This window comes from Puma concolor, chromosome E1 (genome assembly GCF_028749965.1).
Source record: "Puma concolor isolate L17-30 chromosome E1, mPumCon1.1.hap2, whole genome shotgun sequence".
NCBI lineage: Eukaryota > Metazoa > Chordata > Mammalia > Carnivora > Felidae > Puma > Puma concolor.
In genome coordinates this window covers 21,238,931-21,255,158 of record NC_141680.1, presented here as the reverse complement: position 1 = coordinate 21,255,158, position 16,228 = coordinate 21,238,931, and the positions used below count along the sequence as shown (strand labels likewise).

At 42.4% G+C, this 16,228-nt stretch overlaps 1 protein-coding gene across 2 annotated transcripts in view; it reads left to right on the top strand.

Annotated features, from left to right (window-relative positions):
- Positions 1 to 16,228, top strand: part of MYO1D (myosin ID) — a 361,575-nt gene that overhangs the window by 193,497 nt on the left and 151,850 nt on the right. For both annotated transcript variants that reach the window (XM_086686602.1, XM_086686605.1), the window contains exons 17-19: positions 4,466 to 4,689; positions 10,187 to 10,331; positions 10,878 to 10,982. In XM_086686602.1, the coding sequence (XP_086542728.1) occupies positions 4,466 to 4,689; positions 10,187 to 10,331; positions 10,878 to 10,982 (474 nt within the window). The remainder of the gene's footprint in view (positions 1 to 4,465; positions 4,690 to 10,186; positions 10,332 to 10,877; positions 10,983 to 16,228) is intronic.

Here is a 16,228-nt window from a genome sequence, read left to right as displayed (position 1 = left end):
CAACAGCTTAAGCTGCTTTAAACAAAGAGGGAAGTGGGAAAATCAACAACATCCCTCCCCTGCACAGACTAACAAACTCTTATGGGAGTATATCTGTTTAAACCAAATATGCTTAGATTACAAGGAAAAATACATGAATAATTTTTTTCATGTAGTCCTTTTCCTCTGTAGTTTTTCACTGCTACTTTTTCTCTGAGTAAAAAAACTAAAGCCTAAGGGACTTCTGATAAAGTTGGCACTATACCCGCAGGCTCACAAAAATTTCTTTCCCCATAATTTGCTGAAATTAACAAAAATGTAAAACTTCCAAAGAACATGCTGTGAACCCCAAAACCAAGAAAAGATCCCAACTTCATACCATTAGCTGAGAAATGCCACCCAGAAAAAGAAAAGTGGGACCAAACTGAACGAAGGTACTAAAAAGATCAATACATTCTTCAAAGAGAAGAGCGGAACATGGAAAAGTACAAGGAGGGAATTCTGAAAAGTCTCACTGCTTTTGCTGGTGTTGGCATTGAGTATAGGTGTGCCAGAGGGAAGGCTTGGAATAATCCACACCCGTCTAGGGATCCCTTCTTCCATCCAGAGGACATTCTCCCTCAGGCAAGAAGAGTCCAGAAGGTTTACCATCCTTCCTTGCCTCTGATACATCAATAAGTGGGCAAGGAATAGGGGAAGCGCCTATTAGAAATAATATTAGGGCTGAATCAAGAGAAAGCTCCACAAGACATGGAAAAAAAGAATAACTGACCTCCATCAAGCTACGAGATTACAAGACACCCCAGACTCGGTGAAGCAAACTTCTGGTGCATTTCTTTTCTTTTTCTTTTTTTCTTTTTAATGTTTGTTTTGAGAGAAAGAGCCAGAGTGTGAGCAGGGGAGCGGCAGAGAGAAAGGGAGACACAGAATCGGAAGCAGGCTCCAGCTCTGAGCTGTCAGCACAGAGCCCGACGCGGAGCTCGAACCCGCGAGTGAAATCATGACCTGAGCCAAAGTCGGACGCTCAACCGACTGTGCCACCCAGACGCCCCTGGTACATTTCTTTACTCTTAAGGAAGGAGCTCGATGGCAGCTACCTCAAGCCCAAGCTCTCTTTTCCTTCCTCTTGGGCAACCGGGAGACTAAATAAAGCATATAAATAATGGACATCTGGTCCACATCACAGGTGGAAGAATGAAACAATACCCAATCCAACACTATTTGGGGGCAGTTAGTAGGCTGAGAAAGAATGGCTCACATTCATTAGAGTTTCCAGGACGCACGGACACGCGACTGAGGCAAAAAGTCTTCACATACAAAAAAGTAACACAGCCCGCTGATGACAAATAAAGAATAGTCATAACTACCCGTGCTTATTGAGTACTGGCTATCTACCAGGCATTGTTTTTTAAGGGTTTTATGTGTATTAACGCCTTCAATCTTCACAATACGGGTACAAGCTAAGCACCATTGTCATCTCTGTTTCACAGGTAAGAAAACTAAGAGAAGTTAAGAAGCCGGCCCAGGTGTACCCAGGGTTTGAACACAGGCATTCTGTGTCCAGAGCCTGTTCTCAGCCCCTCTGCTCTTGCCCTCCAAGACACAGCATTTTAGACAACTGGTTTACTCTCAAGGAAATCAAAGAGAACAGAAATTTACAGGACATGCACCCTTTCTTGGAAGCTATTGGAGGGAGGAAAACCAAGAAAAAGGAAGACAAATCCTCGGGGATCCAATATGGAAGAGTAGTTTAAAAAGTTTCTGGGATAGGAACTGTGCCCTAGGCCAAAGGGGCATAAAGGATACGGGGAATATCAAAGAAAAAGACAGGTGATGTACTCAACAATCAGAAAAGTCATCACTGATCATTTGATGGATCTGTTAGAGCACCATCCAAAATTAGCAGTAGGTATATAGAAAGTAAAGCAGGTTTTTAAAATGAGTCAGTTATTAACTATAAGCAAGCACGGATTTACATGACAAAGTAAAGCGCAAAGATAGAGCGAATCTATATGTAACATATTTAGTGTATATTCTATGTAAATCATTTGTGCATTATATAATAGTATAACGTGTAATGTAAATACTATCGACTTAAATGTTTGATGTGATTATTGGATGATAAAGGAGAGGTAAGAGGGAGGTGAGAGAGCCAAATCACCAATGTCTATAATCTGGATAATGTCCAAAGGGATCAACCAAGAAATAACAGTATATGTGCGTTATTTGTTACTACTGGAAGCAGTAGTTAGAACAGTTGTGTGGACTGAGACTGTGAGGTGGGGCAGTGGGATCAGGTGGGCGAAAGGAAAAGCTGCTGTCTTTTTAAATCAGCATTTGATTTGTAAAATACCATGACTTTTTTAACTAGGCAAAACCCAAAGAAGCCAAAAACAAAGATGAAATGTTGTTAAACGTTAAAACCTCCCCCTGAAGAAGCACTTACTTATAAAATGCTTTCCCCCCCCACAAATTACTAAAGAATTAAACCAAAAACATTTTAATGAGAAACTCTGTGAACCCTCCTTAAAAATTAAAAATTGATTTCCTATACAGGTATGGCTCCAGGGAGTCTTAACTGCCTTTCTGTTAAAGAGAAAAACAACCAACAAAATGAAACTTTGAAAATTGTGTTTTGTTTAAGAAATTGAATCACAGACTTCCACCCTGTAATTGTATTCTTTTGGTTTTTCAAGATGCTAAAGAAGGGACCTTTATTTTAGCACTAGGGTGGAGGCGTAACAAAGCCATCTGCATGATGGATTTGGAGACGGGGAAGAGAGCCATTTTGGCTAAAAAGGGTTGCTGTACTGACGCCACGTGCAGAAACAAGTTTTCCCTGCCTCATGGTCTTTATATATTCTGTTTATACGTGAGCTCTAGGTTCCCATCGCAAACTGCTCATGTGTCGTGTTTCCCTTACATAGCATGGCTTTTCTTGACTCGTTGGTTCCTCTTCGGGGTCCCTTGGTGACCTTACATGTCGCTTGCAAAAAAAAAAAAAATCTATCCGTATCGTTCAGCAGGCTGAAAAAAGGAGAACATCGCAAGCACGTATGATATGCCAGTTTAGGAGTCGGCATGAAGAAATCCTAAAATGACTGTAATAAAGGAGGCATTACACAAGGTTTTCTGAGAAATTGGTGGGCACAGGTGGGGATTTAAGAGGAAATGAAAGAAACCTGAGGGAGTCTGGAAGCCCCATACTGTGGGCTTTGAACTAGAGGTTGAAAATCTTGGTCCTGGGAGGCTGGAGACGGGGTGGGGAGGGGGGGTCGATACCAACAGCCCAGGAACTGGAACGGCTAATTAATTAGCAGCAGTAACTATCAACCAGAACATGATGGCAGTGTGTACGAGCAGTTTGTTGAAAAAAGTGATGCGTGTAGTTTGGGGTCTTGGAGACTGTAGTAGCAAATAAAGAAGAGAAAGGGGTTTATGCTGGAAGTCTTGTAGAAGGAGTAAGTTTTGGTGGTGGAGGGGAAGAGCCAACAGTGAAGTAGAGATTATGCCAAATTCCTTTTTACTTGAGAAACTGAGAAGTACAGGAATGTGGGCAGAGGATCCTGAAGGAAAAGCATAGGTACCTCTGACTTCACCATGCTTGGGTAAAGCAGGCACAGAGACATTTATATATTGTGTGATTGATTTCTGAGCACAGAAAACATGTTAAAAGATTCTTGGTCATCTGGTTTACCCTTTCCCTGGGATTACATATAAATTTCGGGATTACATCTAAATTTACACAGCACCTGGGGAGGGGAGCCACACAGGCTGTGTAGAAGTCCGTTTGTAAATGCAGCGTGAGGGGACACTAGCGGCCAGTGGTGTAGTCTGTGTAAAGCTAGGTTTCATTAGAGAACTGTAGACGTTGATGGCTTTTGGTTCTGACTCATCCTGCTTCCTTTCAGCATCCTTAAAATATTTGTCCAGAGGGGCGCCTGGGTGGCTCGGTCGGTTAAGCGTCCGACTTCGGCTCAGGTCATGATCTCACGGTCTGTGAGTTCGAGCCCCGCGTCGGGCTCTGTGCTGATGGCTCAGAGCCTGGAGCCTGTTTCAGATTCTGTGGCTCCCTCTGTCTCTGCCCCTCCCCTGTTTATGCTCTGTCTCTCTCTGTCTCAAAAATAAATAAACGTTAAAAAAAAATTTTTTTTTAAATTAAAAAAAAAAAAATTTGTCCAGAGACATTTGCATTTTGGCTTTCTTCTCTTCATGACTGTTCAAGGACTCTGCTTCAGAGTCAGCACACAGCCCGGTGGACGTCATGAACAGGTAGACCGCTGAAGCCAATGACCAACGTGACTCCTGGCGCCATCTGTTGGTGGCAGGCAGAACTGACGTGCTTTGTCCCTGCCTGATTTTGTTGGCAATACGCAAGATCCCACGTTGGTACTTCATAAGTAGAGGAGCGTATACAATTTCAAAGTCATGTACTACTGACTGAGCCAGCCAGCAACACTTTTCTCTTTCTTTCTCCGTTGTGAAGGTGTGGCGAGGCACGCTGGCCCGCATGCGGTACAAGAGAACCAAGGCAGCTCTGACGATTATCAGATATTACCGACGTTACAAAGTGAAGTCCTACATTCATGAGGTTGCCAGACGCTTCCACGGCGTCAAGAGCATGAAGGACTACGGGAAGCACGTGAAGTGGCCAACCCCACCTAAAGTTCTTCGCCGTTTCGAGGAGGCCTTACAGGCAATTTTTAATAGGTAAGAGCCTGCTGCTTCCATTTATGGTAACACACTTAATATATAAAGTCACAAATCTGAGACCGTGGTATTGGCCCAGCCGTCTGCCCATGTGACTTTTACCTCATGTCTTCAGGTCTGAAGGTTTTGCTTTCAAAGGGCATCTGTTTACCTCTCAAAATAGCAGAACCTGTTTGTATTTTTCCCTGTGTCAGCACACAGATGACAGCAGTGTGCACAACCCCTGAATCATGCCATAGTTAAGCTATTACATGCTATCTTTTTCTTTTATGAGCAAGAAATAACTATTTATTAAAATCACTACATAAAACTCAAACCAGAAAGTCTGTTAATCCTTTGCTTCTCTATCCTGGTTATGAAACATACCAAGGAGTTTATGAAACATACCAATGCCCACATCCTGCCTCCAGAAAGTCATGTTTAACAGAACCAGGGAGGGGGGCCCAAACAGAGGTCCTTTTTTTTTTTTTCTTTGAGAGAGAGAGGGAAAGAAAGAGGAGTGCAAGTGGGATAGAGAGAAAGAATCTCCAGCAGGGTCCACACCCAGCACAGAGCCTCACGCAGGGCTCGATCCCACGACCCTGGGATCATGACCTTGGTTGAAATCAAGAATCAGACACTCAACCAACTGAGCCACCCAGGCGTGCCAAACAGAGGTTCTTTCTAAAGTTTCCCAGATGACTTTAAAGTACAAGGGGGAATGCAGTTGTTTTAAAGCAACCTTTTTTTTTTTTTTTTTAACACAGTAAATAAACACCCATGTAAAATCTAATATCTTTTCAGCTGATCTTCGTTTTTGGTAGGCTGCCCTGAATCTGAGTGTGTAGTTAGTTACTCACAGCTCCCTCCCCTTCATCACGTAGCCTGTTTGTTGCCACTGGGCACCAGTTACATTTAGCTGTGGCTTAGATACAGCCGTCCAGTCACACACACTAAGCTAGCAGTCTCAAATGTGGTCATGTGGCATTGGGGTATTTCCCAAAGAACACGATGAAATAATTGGCCTACTGAATGTAAAAGAACTAATTTCTAATTCTGTGCTAAATCAGATTTCATCTTCTTTTAGAGTTAGCTCTGTATAACTGGTGGCAGATATCAAAAGATGTTTAAAAATGCAGAGGAAAAAAATGCTTTAATATGTATCCTATTTGCCTTTTGTAAAAAGAAAAAGAAAGAGGAATGATGTCTCATAAAAAGGAAAAAAAATCAAACAGTAATTACTGAAAGCAAAATTACCTCTGTTCTCAGATCTAATACGATCAATGTTCACTGTAAACCTTGGCAGGCTTTTTAATGCACAGGTAAGTGTTTTTCATGAATGGTATCTGTAACCTGCACTTTTGACATAATTTAAAAAGTAGCTAAGCTGTACGTGAATACGTGCTCACTATGGTTTTTTTTAAGTGATAAAATACGGAAATGTATAGGATATCAAGTTGAAATTCTCCATACCTCCTCTCCTCTCCTCTCCTCCATCATATTTCCTTCCCCTGAGATAATCACTCATTAACAGTTAGTTTGCACCCTTATATATGTCTGTGTCTGTGCGTTTACAAACACATGCCCCCATGTAAGGGACAGCATGGTATAATGGTTAAGAACACAAACCCTGAAGCCTGGGTCCATGTTCAGTCTCTGTTGCTGCCTGGTTGTGTAACCTTGGGCAAACTAGATAATCTCTCTGTGCCTCAGTTTCCATACCGTATTATGGTAAAAGTAGCATAATAGTAGTACCTGCTTGTAAGATTGTTGAAAAGGTTATGAGTAAATAGATGTATGAAGCGTTTCAGATAGTAACTGACACATAATAAACACTGTAGAAATGTTTGTTCATACTAAGAGTGTGTATGCATATCACATATCATTTGAGACTTTTTTCCTCTCTTTTTTTACACAAATAAGGTTATATGACTACTTAAAATTTTTGGAGGGGCACCTGCGTGGCTCAGTCAGTTAAGTGTCTGACTCTTGATTTCAGCTCAGGTCATGATGTCAAGGTTCAGTTCATGAGATCGAGCCCTACGTTGGGCCCTATGCTGGCAGCATAGAACCTGTTTGGGAATCACTGTCTTTCCTCTCTCTTTTTCTCTCTAAATAAATCAATAAACTGAAAAAAAAAATTGGGGGGGGGGGAGACCTGTCCATGACAAGAAAGATCTATGTAGTATTTTTAATTGCCACCAAGAATTATTGATTTGACTGTGTCGCACTGTGACTTGTACAGTCTTCTTTTTAGATTTTGATGGTTTTGTATATGGCCTATAATTGATTAATTATTGCAAAATTCAGTTTATTCGTTTAGCATATACTTACTCCAGGCCAACTGTGTCGTGGTCACTGGCCTGGGTTCCAGGGATATGGTGACAAAAAATAAAGATATAAGAGATAGTCCCAGCCTTCTTGGGGCTTAGGTTAATGAGCACTTTGAAAATAACGCATCTGCTGTGTCTGCTAACCTTGCTCACACACAGACACACGCGCATGTGCACACACACTAAATGAATCCTGCCAGTTGTGTTAATCTCGTCCAAAGGCAGACTTTTTCTGTTAAGGGCCAGATAATAAATATTTTAGGCTTTATGGGCTACATATGGTCTCTGTCACATATTTTCCTTTGTTTTGCTCTGGTTTTGTCAAACATGTAAAAACTATTCTTAGCTCACGAGCAGCTCAAAACCAGGCCATAGGCTGAATTTGGCACAGACTGTGGTTTACCAACCCCTGATGTAGTCACTGTATCCTACTTAATTTATTCTTAACTTTTTTGATCTGTGGACTACTGAGAAATTAAAGGATTCCACTCTGATCATGGGTTTTTGTTTGTTTTGTTTGTTTTCTAAAATCACAGCCTGTCTAATCATGGTTAAGCTCGCTCCTGTTCCTCACAGTAATTCTTTTCCATTCTGGAAAGACTGGGAGCCTTCCTCATGCTCAGCTTTGCGCCCCTTACCATGTTGTCGAGACTGGCGATTTTTATGGCCTCCATAAACATGTTGTTGGGGGCTACATAGGTTTACAGATGACAGTTTACTTATCAGATGCCCAGCATGCCTCTGGAGTCAGTCACGTGTAGGCCTTGTCCTGGGCCACTGTGGGTAGTGAAGAAGGGACAGACGGACTGGGCACTGAGGCCGAAAACAGACCAGCAGATAGAGCAAAGACGTCCCCCCACTGAGAATAAAATTTGGACCTGAGGGCTAATTGGGGCAGTTGCTCAGCAAGCCGCTTAGTGTTGTAGGATGTGCCCGTCACCAGTTGACCTTGACTATGACCACCAACTGCTCCCAGCCTGTCATTCTGCCAGCCTTTTGTGGAATGACCTTAGGACAGTCTGTCCCATTGGAGTGTCACTTGGCCCCAGAGAGCAGAGAAGAGGATTTCACTCTTAGGCTGAGCCTTTACTTCTTCCATGGCTGTTGTTTTTGTATCCTGCTACCTTTGACGCTGTCTGCTGCAGCAGATGGCCCCATCTCACCACGGGCAGCCATTCTTTGTGCGGAGAACTGGCACATCTCCCACCGTGATATCCTTCACCGCCTGTCCTGGCCACCAGCCCTGGCTCCTTCAGGCCCAAGGACTGTCCGTGCCATTTCTGCTGAAGGGGTTCCTCTCTTCCCACCAAGTGGACCGCACAGTCCAGCACTGAGCCACCTCACCAGCAGCTCGGGCCCGTCTGCCTCGAATCTCTAAGAAATGCTTCATGTCTTTCAGTTCATTGATATCGTTCTTGTTTGCTGGTGCTGCTACAAAGTTTTTCCTCATTTTTATATTTATTTGGTTATTTCAGTAGGAATTTAAGAGAGAAAAACAAACCTTTAGGCTCAGGTCACCCTCTTGAAAATGGAATACATCTTGGGGAAGTCTTAGATGGAAGCAGTCTAATATTTCGTGTACCTACTTAGGGGAGAGAGCACCGCCTCTCCATGTTAGGTGCGTCTTATCCTCATGTCCTGAGGAAGCACAGCCAGAGAACCACCGGCCCGATTACTCCATCTGATAGAAAGAAGTTCTGGGGGCACCTGGATGGCTCAGTTGGTTAAGTGTCTGACTCTTGATTTCGACTCAGGTCATGATTTCATGGTGCGTGAGATCGAGCCCCGTGTCAGGCTCCATACTGAGCATGAAGCCTGCTTAAGATTCTTTCTCCCTCTACCCCTGCTCTCTTTCAAGGAGCAGGAGAAGGAGGAGGATGAGATGGAGTTGGGCATGTTGTTATTCTGGGTTTGCTTCCATTCCCCTGCTTTAAGACGGCATAAGTGCATGTAGGGCTCAGATGGCTCTGATAGAATAAAAGCTTTGTGCTTGTTTTTCTCAATCAGGAATAGATTAACTTATGTTTTTAGTTACTTGGGCCAACAATCTCAGAGTCGTCTTTAAATTCTCCCTTATTCTCTTGCTCCCACATCTAATACATCGGCATCTCTCCTGGCGTGTCCTTCAAAACACATCTTGGCCCAACACCTGTCTCTGCCTCTACCATTCCCTCTGCAATCCCAGCCATTGATCTCTCCCATGTGCATTACACAAAGAGCCTCCTACCCACTCCAGCCTTCTTTCACACAGCAGTTGGGATGATCCTGTAAAGCAGGGGTCAGGTCATGTCCCTTCCTTGTTCAGAACCTTCCAGTGGCTTCTAGTCTCATTCAGAGTAAAGGCCAGAGTCCTCACAATGGCCTCCGTGGCTGTGTGGATCTGTCCCTGGGCTCCTCTCTGGCCTCCCCACCTGCTCCCCTCCCCACACCCTTCCTGCTGCAGCTTCACAGGGCTCCTCACTGGTCCCCCAACCCACTCAGCAGGTACACACTTTAGAACCCTTGCACTACTGTGCTCTTCCTGGAGAAGACGCTCTTGTTCAAATATCCACGCACCCCCCTCACTTCCTGAATGTCTCTGCTCACAGATCCTGATCAGTGGTGCCCCCCCAGACCTCCCTATATCAATAACACCCCAAACCCGTTCCTGCTCTCCACTGCACCCCTGTCCTTCCTTCGTTGCCCGAGTTTCTCCATAGCACTTAGCACGTCACTCATGCTTGTTGGTTTCTTTGCTGTCTGTCCCTGCTTCTAGAATGTAAGCACCTAGCAGAAAGGACCTTTATCCGACTGTTCACTGCTGGGCCTCCACCGCCCAGCATCAGGAGTTTAGTAAGTGCCTAGGAAGCATTTATTGATTGAATGAGTGATGAATCCAAACTCTCTGTGCTCTAACCATAACTGTTAGGAGAACCCATGTATCATGAAGTTCTAGTTGCTTTCAAAACACACAAATGACAAAGAAAGTTATGCAAATCTTTGTCTAACAAGCTCTGTGTATATTTTGGAGACCTTTGATTTTTGTTTGTTGTTGTTGTTGTTGTTGTTGTTGTTGTTGTTGTTGTTGTATTGAGTAGCATGCAAGTACTTTGGCTTAAATTCTGCTTAATGGCAGCTCAGTTATTTTGGGGAATGAATGGGATTAGGCTTGTAAATCCTAATATATTTCGTTTATTGACTTACAGATGGAGAGCATCCCAGCTCATCAAGAGCATGCCCGCCTCTGACCTGCCCCAAGTCAGGGCAAAGGTTGCAGCCATGGAAATGTTGAAAGGCCAAAGGGCTGACCTGGGACTGCAAAGAGCCTGGGAGGGCAACTATCTTGCTTCGGTACGTCCAGGAGAACAAAGTACAATCGACTCCTGCTCCCTTTACAGGAAGGATTTACAGAAAGGGAAGAATTTTTCTGCAAGAATTTGTGGAAAGAACAAGACACCTACAGAAACTAAACTTCTATAAGTGATAAGATACTAAACAAAAAGATTTTGTTGCTTCTAAATGTGCAATATTTGATGTTTCCCCTGCTTTAAAAAAGGTTGTCTGTGTCTCTGTGCCATATGTATTAGGTACACTCCACAACCTAATTTTTACACATTTAAACATTCCCTTGCATAAGTCAGCAGCAATTTTTAATTACCACCTTTATATTAATTATTCCCAAAGCAACATTTCATTCTCCCTCCCATCCCTTATTTTAAAAATTTTATAGGCCCTCCGGTATTATTGTGACACCCCTTTAGCTGCTCACCATCTGGGATGGGAGATAAAAGTATGTGTGTGAAACTGAGCATGGTTACAAAGCAGGCAACCGAAAGATTCCCTTTTCATCTAAAATGCTAAGCAGACTCATTTTGTCATGTTTCCTTTTTCTTTCAGAAGCCAGATACACCTCAGACCTCAGGCACTTTTGTCCCCGTCGCAAATGAACTGAAACGGAAGGACAAATACATGAACATCCTCTTTTCCTGTCACGTCCGTAAGGTGAGGCGGGCTTGAAACAGACCTCCACGGGAAGAAAAGATGCATTCAGATGAACTTAAACTAGCCGTGACTGCAGGAAGGCATCACACAAGGTCCATCCCTAGCTACACCACCAGTGAGCTCTGCCTGCCTGTGGGGAGGCATGGGTGTAATGGCTGATGTGACTTCGGCTTCAGGGATAGGTTCTGAAGCCTTTGTAAGGGAAGTGGAGATTTTTGGTAACTGTCTCTAGGGAGGAACCTCCCCGAGATCAGGGATTTGTATTTTACTGCATGTGAGTCTTTCCTAGCACGTGCCAGTCTACCTTGCATTTCATGGGCATTTAGTACCTTTTTTTTAATAATTATTTTTAATATTTTATTGGTTTTTGAGAGAGAGGATGAGAGAGTGAGCACAAGTTGGGGAAGGGCAGAAGGAGGAGGTCAGAGGATCCAAAGCAGGCTCCGGGCTGACAGCAGAGAGCCCAACACGGGGCTCAAACTCACGAATCACGAGATCATGACCTGAGCTGAAGTCGGATGCCCAACCGACTGAGCCACCCGGCACCCCAGATGGTCATTTAGTATTTTTTTATACATGTTTTATTACTATTTTAAAGGAGGGGAGGGAGGAAGGACATAGGTTAGAAAAAGGAGAAGGACAGAGAATTTGGGAGGTGGGGGAAGGGGGAAGTTATGAACTATGAATATAGTTGCTTATCTGAGGCAACACATGGGTGTGGACTGTTATTTACCTATAGATGATGGCCTTGGGGCAGGCAGAAGTGTGGAAGTTGGAGAGTGGAAGGCAGGGGACATAGTTGGTTTTTTTAAATTGTAGAATACTTGTTTTCAAAACATACAGAGGACATTGCAATAATTAATAAAAGCATTGTGCAAAATTAAGCAAATAAACTTCAAAATATTAATGAAATGGGTGAATTTAAGAAAAATATTTCCTAGCTTGACCCCAGAAGAAATATTGACACATATGCCAATATATTCCCAAAGGAGGAAAGAATTATCTCATAACAAAAGCCCAGGTTTGGGTGATTTTACAGTTGTTTTCTTTCAAATCTTGAAAGAATACACAATTGCAATATTATTCAGGTCAAAATAATGAAATATTTTTCCATTGTAAGTTTGGCAAACTTTAAGATGTTGATAGCAACCAGTGTATGCAAGAATTTAGAGGAAACACTGTTGGTAGGAGGCCTTTTGAGTGAATAGTTTGGCAATAGCTATCAAAAATTTAAATGCTCAGACCACTTAATCTAGGAATTCCACAACTCAGGATTTATTGTACAATATATTCACACGTATATCCAAAAATAGAGTTTTATATGTTGTAACAGCCAAAAAACTGGGAAAAAATTACATAAATATATGATTAGACAAACAAATTGTGTATGTGCACCGTAGAATACAGCGTAGCTGCAAGATGAACAAAAGAAGGATAAATGTTAAAGAAACTTGAAACCATGGTTTTCCAGTCACTCACATCAAGCAAGGGAAGACGGCGATTCTTAAGATACAAGAAGTAAATGAGTGAGCCCTGCAGTTAGCTGGTTTACTTCCTTGAGAGACTTTCTAGTCTGTGGATGAGTGGGGAAGCCAAGGCAGAGCTCAGTAGACTCCGCTAGTGAAACAAGAGAGCTGAGCTGGGAGACATCACACAGCTGGAGTTTGCAGAGCAGAGAGACAGAGAACAGCATGCTGCATAGGGGGACCTCCAGATAGCCTCAGAGGGTCCACAGCAGGTGTTCATCTGGGCGCTGCTCAGCATGTGCATGTGAAGCAACTACCCAAGGTCAGAGAAACAACCACCCCAAAGGGTAAGAAGCAACAATGGCCAGCACTCACCAAGGGTTGCAAATAGTACCTGCTCCCACCAACCTTTGGAAAAACCTCATGATTCATTGGATACCAGGGAGAGTACAGACAGAAATCTTGGCATTGCTCTTAGGGAGTAATTAGCCCTTGACTAAATGCTGCCCTAATCCCAGCCAGCAAATCTTGAAAACATGACCCAAAAGAACCATACAGTTTCCAAGAAACCTGTGCCCCAGAACAAAGCTCAAAAATATTTATGGGAATACAAACTCTTTAGCACCCAGAAGATAAAATTCAGAATTCGTGCCATTGGATCCAAAATTACCATGCTTACAAAACAGCAGGAAACTACAACCTATAATGAGAAGAAAAGTCAGTCATTCGAACTGATCCAGGACTGACATAGATTATAGAATTAAAAGACAAGGTCAGGGGCACCTGGGTGGCTCAGTCAGTTGGGCATCCAGCTTTGGCTCAGGTTGTGATCTCATGGCTCATGAGTTCGAACCCTGTGTCGGGCTCTGTGCTAACAGATCAGAGCCTGGAGCCTGCTTCAGATTCTTGTCTCCCTCTCTCTCTGTTCCTCCCCTGCTCACGCTCTGTCTCTTTCTCAAAAATAAATGAACATTAAAACAAAAAAACAAAAGACAAAGTCATTAAAATAATTGTTATGCATATGTTACGGATAGGGATAAAAAACAGCCTCTAAGGTCTTTTTTTTTTTTTTTAATTCACTTGATGAGGTTAACAGCAGTGTAGATATTGCAGAAGAAAGATTTGTAAACTTGAAGATACAGCAATAAAAGTACCTGAAATGAGACACAGTGAGAAAAGGGGGGAAAAAGATGCCACCGCCTTAAAAAAGAGCAAAAAATTAGGACCCTGCAAGACAATGTCAAGTGGCCCAATACACGTGCTTGTGGAGTCCCTGTAGGAGAGAAGAGAAGGGGGAAATTTAAAATATTTGAAAAAATAATGGCTGAAATTTTTTCAAATTTGATGAAAACTGCAAACTCTTAGACTCAAGAAACTCAACAAACCCCAAACACAAAGCAACATGAAGAAGGCTGTACCAAGGCACAACATGATCAAATTGCTTAAAAGTAGTGATAAAGAGAAAAAAGAGGGGCACCTGGGTGGCTCAGTCGGTTGAATGTCCAACTCTTGATTTCGGCTTAGGTCATGATCTCACAGTTTTTGGGATCGAGCCCCACATCGGGCTCTGTGCTGACAGTGCAGAGCCTGCTTGGGGTTCTCTCCCTCCCTCTCTCTCTGCCTCTCCCCTGCTTGCTCATGCTCTCTCTCACAAAATAAATAAGCATTTTAAAAAGAAAAAAGATTGAGGAGAAAGATGAGGATGCATCAGATTCCTTGTCAGAAAACAATGCAAATGAGAAGATAGTTGGATGTGAGAGCTTCTTGTACTGAAAGAAGGCAAAGGCTGTCAACCTAGAAGTCACCACCCACCGAATACATCTTTTAAAAACCAAAGTGACACGGGGGCGTCTGGTGGCTAAGTCTGTTAAGCATCCGACTTCAGCTCAGGTCACAATCTTACCTTTTGTGAGTTTGAAACCTGGGTCGGGATCTTGCTGTCATCATGGAACTTGCTTTGGATCCTCTGTCCCCCTTTCTCTAAGTCCCTCCCCTGTTCATTCTCACTCTGTCTCTCTCTCTCTCTCTCTCCCTCAAAATAAATAAACTTAAAAAAGATTTTAAATAAATAAACCAAAGTGAAGTAAAGACTTCTTCAGACTTATCCAAAAATATGCATTACAGGAAATGTTAGAGAATGTCCTTCAGAGAGAAGGAAAGTGATTCCAGACGGTAATATGGGGCATACACCAAGGAATGAAGAGTAAGGGGAATGGTGGCCACATGTGTAAATAATATTTTTCTTATTATTTAAATTTTGGGGGGGCACCTGGGTGACTTAGTTGAGCGTCTGACTTCAGCTTAGGTTGTGATCTCACAGTTCGTGAGTCTGAGTCCCACATCGGGCTCTCTGCTGTCAGCACAGAGCCCACTTTGGATCCTCTGTCCCCCTCTCTCTCTGCCCCTACCCCACTTTTTCTCTCTCTCTCTCTTTCTCTCAAAATAAATAAATGAACTTTCAATCAGTCAATCATTCGATCTCCTGAAAAGACAATTGCATACCAATGCTCATAGCATTCTTCACAGTAGTTAAGGTAGAAACAACCCAAATGTCCATGGACAGATGAATAAAGAATACATGTATCCACACGATGGAATACTGTTCAGCCATAAAAAGGAATGAAATACATGCTACAGGGTGGATGACCTTGAAGATATTATCTGAGTGAATAAGACACAAAAAGACAACGATTGTATTACACTTATGTGAAGTAATAGATTAGTTGCATTAATAGAGAAAGAAAGTAGAATAGTGGTGACCCCGGGCTGGGGTATTCAAATATTCTGAGGAAGAAGAAATCACCTCAATACGATACAGACTTTTTAACAAAATAGACAGTAACTTTTTTTAAACTCCGAATGAAATAAACATCACCAAGGAAAGCTTGTTGACAGTATGTTGGAGTCTAATTCTGAACTCATAGATCTGGAAACTCTTTTAGAAGTAGACCTGGAGTTGATCAGACAATCAAGAAATGGCTTTTGCTGACCAGAATCAGACACAAAACCATATATAAGCCACAATGTCAATTGGTGAATTTCACAACAGAATGTATCATTTTATTGAATTCTCATATCTACTATCTAGGGTACTCCTTTCTAGTATCAAGCTATATGAGAAATTAGTAATCAGAACAGTTGACCAAAGAGCATTGAATGGTTGTAAGAATTATGTCATCTACTACGGAAAAACCTGATGTCTGATTCTGTCGTTCCAGTGATGACAGTTTGATGTCTGACAGCATGTCTCTACCTGGATCCTGCTGGATAAAAGCTGAAAAATTCTTAGTCATGCTCCTGTGTTTCTAAATTCAGTGGAAAATAATATTTCTTCACACTATGCCTTAAATAATTTAATTTTTTTTTTATTTGAGTATAGTTGACATGCAGTGTTACATCAATTTCAGGTACAACATAGTGATTCAACAACTGTCTACATTGTGCTATGCTCACCACAAGTGTAGCTATCATAGGTCACAAAACCACACTATTACAATATCATTGACTATATTATCTATGCTGTCCCTTGTATTTCCATGACTTTTTCATTCCATAACTGGAAGCCTGTTTCTCCTACACCCCTTTATGCAAATGCCCATCCCTCTCAACCCCCCTACCCTCTGGCCACCATGAGTTCGAGTTTGTTCTCTGTATTTATAGGTCTGACTCTGCTTTTTGTTTATTCGTTTTTTATTTTTATTTTTTAAATATTTTTAATGTTTATTTTTGAGAGAGAATGATAGAGTGTGAGCAGAGGAGGGGCAGAGAGAGAGAGGGATA